This window comes from Bison bison, unplaced genomic scaffold (genome assembly GCF_000754665.1).
Source record: "Bison bison bison isolate TAMUID 2011002044 unplaced genomic scaffold, Bison_UMD1.0 scf7180017864198, whole genome shotgun sequence".
In the NCBI taxonomy this organism is placed as follows: domain Eukaryota; kingdom Metazoa; phylum Chordata; class Mammalia; order Artiodactyla; family Bovidae; genus Bison; species Bison bison.
In genome coordinates this window covers 8,388,453-8,393,172 of record NW_011494770.1, presented here as the reverse complement: position 1 = coordinate 8,393,172, position 4,720 = coordinate 8,388,453, and the positions used below count along the sequence as shown (strand labels likewise).

General features: G+C 35.9%; 1 protein-coding gene across 1 annotated transcript; it reads left to right on the top strand.

Annotated features, from left to right (window-relative positions):
- The first annotated feature begins 1,464 nt into the window (after positions 1-1,464).
- On the top strand, positions 1,465-2,496 carry LOC104991725 (trace amine-associated receptor 7a-like). The gene has a single exon (XM_010844310.1). It carries the CDS (start codon positions 1,465-1,467, stop codon positions 2,494-2,496), a length of 1,032 nt encoding a protein of 343 aa, XP_010842612.1.
- The last annotated feature ends 2,224 nt before the right edge of the window (positions 2,497-4,720 follow it).

Here is a 4,720-nt window from a genome sequence, read left to right as displayed (position 1 = left end):
CTTTTAAGATATGAAATAGCTCAGCTAGAATTCCATACCTCCACTAGCTTTGTTCATAGTAATGCTTCCTAAGGCCCATCTGACTTCACACTCCAGGATGTGTGGCTCTAGATGAATGACCACACCATCATGGTTATCTTTGCCTCTAAGACCTTTTTTGTGTAGTTCTGTGTATTCTTGCCACCTCTTCTTAATTTCTTTTGCTTCTATAAGGTCATTACCATTTCTGTCCTTTATTGTGTCCATCTTTGCATGAACTATTCCCTTGATAACTCTCATTTTCTTGACAAGGTCTAAACAATAAATAAGCAAATATAAATGTAATATACATGAATGACTGAAATGCATTTGAATTTACAGATATCTTGCATGCCTTACAGCTCATAAATTTTCTCCTACTGAAGTGTTTCTGAGTTTTTATTAATCTTAAAGAGAATTTCTTAAATATCTCTCTGCAGTATATCCTGTGCAATAGGTTTTTTGTGTAGACCTCTTCAGATAAAAAAGATCTCATATTTTACTTAGCTAAGACTTTTTCCCTTTAGCAATGAATAAATTTTGAAATAGATGGAATTTTGTATTTCATTGTATGATCATACAATTTAAATTTGTTAAAATGGTGAATTATAGTAATAGATTTTCAATTGTTAAAGCAAACTTCCATTCTTGGCATAGACTCTAATCAAGATGTATCATCTCTTTATATGCTGTTAATTTTATTTTCTGCTTCATTATGAGTGAGAGTGTTTATTCTTTTTCCTTGGGTTTTGTATCCACGCTATTCTACATCAAACAATAAATTTTAATTGGAGATTAAAAGTGTGAATTTCTTCTTCTTCACACCTTGCACCATAGGGACTCCACTGTAGATGATTTTGGATATGGGATTTGGCTGTGCTTCCTGGGGGGATTTGGCATTAACTTGTTAGATAGTTTGGAGGTGAGTAGTAAAAGGTAATCTGCGTCTTTTGCATCTCCTGCATTGGCAGGCAGGAGTTTTACCACTGGCATTATATGGGCTTCCATAAAAGGTAATGAATGAATAACAATGAATGAATAACACGCACCGTGCTAACTTTGACAAAGAGGAATACCCACCCAAACATCAGCCAGGTAATAAAAGATTGTTGTTATATTGTAAGGTAAGACATCTTTTGTGGGAAAAGAAAATTTGCAACAGATTTATTTGAAGTTAAATTATTATTCAATTTAGAATATTGTTTCAGAGTACATTTTAAGTATAAAAATAATACTTTATATTCTAAAATTAAAATAAATTCAAATTCAATATACAGTTATTTAATATGTTCAGAGATTAAAACTAACATAAATACATGACAGGTCACACGATAATGTTTGGTAATTATAACAGAAATAACTGGTTCAAAGATCTTTGTTCTATTTTATTTGATTGAAAAAGGGAGGACCTTCTCCGGATGTTTACGTGCTATCTACAGCAGCACCATGAACAGCAGCTCATCCACTGTTGCAGCTGTGCAGCTCTGCTACGAGCACCTGAATGGATCCTGTGTGAAAACCCCCTACTCACCAGGTCCCCGCCTCATCCTGTACACAGTGTTCAGCTTTGGAGCTGTGCTGGCTGTATTTGGAAACCTCTTGGTAATGATTTCCATTCTTCACTTCAAGCAGCTGCATTCTCCAACCAATTTCTTGATTGCCTCCCTGGCCTGTGCTGACTTCTTGGTGGGAGTGACTGTGATGCCCTTCAGCACAGTGAGGTCCGTGGAGAGCTGCTGGTACTTTGGGGAAAGTTACTGTAAATTTCACACTTGTTTTGATGGGTCATTCTGTTACGCTTCCATCTACCACTTGTGCTTTATCTCTCTGGACAGGTACATTGCGATCACTGACCCCCTGGTCTATCCAACTAGGTTCACTATGTCTGTTTCTGGCATGTGTGTTGCCTTCTCCTGGCTCTTTTCAGTTATTTATTCTTTTTCCCTTCTTGGCTCAGGAGCGAATGCAGCTGGACTGGAGGATCTAGTAAGTGCTCTCACCTGTGTGGGAGGCTGTCAATTTGCAGTGAATCAAAGTTGGGTATTAGTGAATTTCATTTTATTCTTCATTCCCACCCTTGTGATGATAGTTCTTTACTCCAATGTTTTCCTCATTGCTAAACAGCAGGCTAGAAAAATTGAGAATCTGAACAATAAGACTGGGCGATGCTCAAACAGCTACCAAGACAGAGTGGCCAAGAGGGAGAGAAAGGCTGCAAAAACGCTGGGCATTGCAGTGCTAGCGTTTCTGATCTCCTGGCTGCCTTACTTCCTCGATTCCATCATTGATGCCTTCCTAGGTTTCATCACTCCCACATATGTTTATGAAATATTGGTTTGGATTGCTTATTATAACTCAGCTATGAACCCCTTGATTTATGCGTTCTTTTATCCTTGGTTTCGAAAAGCCATCAAACTCATTGTCACTGGCAAAGTCTTGAGAGAGAATTCCTCAACAGTAAATTTATTTTCTGGGTAAGTCTACATTTTAGATGGAGGAATTGACAGTAGATTCACAGTGAACACACGCTGGGTAGAAAATTTAGTCATATGTGTTTAAGGTCTTCTAATGTAAAATAAATTATGCTTCAAATTTGACCCAAACACTTAAATTCAGATTCATCATTCTTTGGTAACTATAACATAAAACCCTGTATGTAATGGAAACAGCATGACCTTGGAGCCAGGAACATGGCAATTTAACACCAAACTTGGGCTGCTTCCACTCTCTGAACTTCACTGTATGTCTCTAGTTAATAACCTCTCCTTTGTAGCATTCTTGAGAAAATTTAAAAGAATGTATAAAGAAAGTGAAAGTCGTTCGGTCATGTCTGACTCTTTGCCACCCCATGGACTATACAGTCCATGGAACTCTCCAGGTCAAAATACTGGAGTGGGTAGCCTTTCCCTTCTCCAGGGGATCTTCCCAACCCAGGGATTGAACCCAGGTCTCCTGCATTGCAGGTGGATTCTTTACCAACTGAGCCACGAGGGAAGCCCAAGTACTGGAATGGGTAGCCTATCCCTTCTCCAGTGGATCTTCCCTACCCAGGAATCGAACCAGGGTCTCCTGCATTGGAGATTCTTTACCAACTGAGCTATCAGAGAAGCCAAAAAGAATGTGTATAAAAAAAAAAAAACTACTATGTTTTTATTATTCTAAATCCCCCCTTGTATTGCTTTATAATAGTTCAGCCTTGGTTATTACTTCTCTTTATATTTTCGTGATTGTAATATTTCTCTATTAAAATGCACATGCAGCTGGGGAATGCTCAGAGACATCCTGGCTCAGGGAGGGCAAAGTAGTGACTCCTTACTGTCAGGTGTTCAGATTTGTGGTCCAGAAATATGATCTCAGAGTCAGGTAAGATCAACCCAGAGAGAAAGAGTGACTATAACATCCATTTAAGTCTTTACTATGGGAAAGGTGATTGGTGTCATTAATAGTATTTGATTATTCAGTAAGCTTCTTTGTACTGATTAATTCTACTCCTACAATTTCATTTTGGTTCAGAAATTTTACCAGTTAACATATGTTTAGAACATGGGTTTTAAGACTGTCACTCATTACTATACTCTATCTTAAATTAATTTAATATTTGTTCACTTTTGCATTGTACCAAAAATATTATTTTTTAAACATTTATTTTATTAAAGTATAGTGATTAAATGTACCAAAGTTATTTATAAGGGCTTTCAATGATACACATAAAACGTCCAAATTAAAAAACACCCAAAAGAATAGAAAAGTGAAGTAAAGGAGATAAATGATGATAGACAGACTGGTAAACACATTTTGTGTGACCCACAGATTTGAAACTGAATTAATTTAAGCAACTCACATTGGGTAAGTTAAGCTATTTACTTTGTATAACATTCACCAGCTTTTCAGACATGAAGACTTGTTCTGGGTCTTAAGATTGGAGGGTGCTGTGTGTCCCATGCACTAGTGAGTTAACTGATTGATTCTCTTATAACTTTTAGTTTGTTGTAATCAGACATCAAAATTAAAAATCAGAGCATCATATCTTTGGGGCAAGAGTGAATAAATATTAAAAATATTCTTGTTATTTTTCTTTAATTTCTTGATTCATATAAATCAGAAATATATTAGCACATCATTTCTATTATTAAAGAAATGCTTTAAGCTGGTAACCTTTCCTGAGACAGTGAACTTTTTCTGAATATACTATGCTTGAATGAAACTCTCTCAGCTTCATTTTATGAGTAAAGATGATGCAGATAATTTAAAGGCACCCTAGACTGCTTAGTATTAGTTTATACACAACTCTTCCAACGCTGACAATCATCAATTTATTTTGATTTAGTGCTTTCAATGTAGTAACTTTCTCTAATCCTGTGCCACAAGCTATAGAGAAATCATACTGACCATTTTAAAAATAGAAAAAGCTACAAAGTGCTTACAAAATCTGATGAATATCTTAGCAGACTTTGGATTCATATCTAAGCTTCTGGATTCAAATAAGCACTTCTAACATCTAGTTTAGTACTTTTACACTTGTCTTTCTGTTTTTTAAGTCCCTTTTCACATATATTTAACAAATGATTTAATTTTGCTCCTCTCTTCCCCAGATCAACATATCATTGTATTTTGGTGAATATTTCATATCTTTCTTTCTAAAAGCACAAGCTTCGCATTTATGTGTATGAGTATATAAAAGAAATAATTCTTTATGCATCAT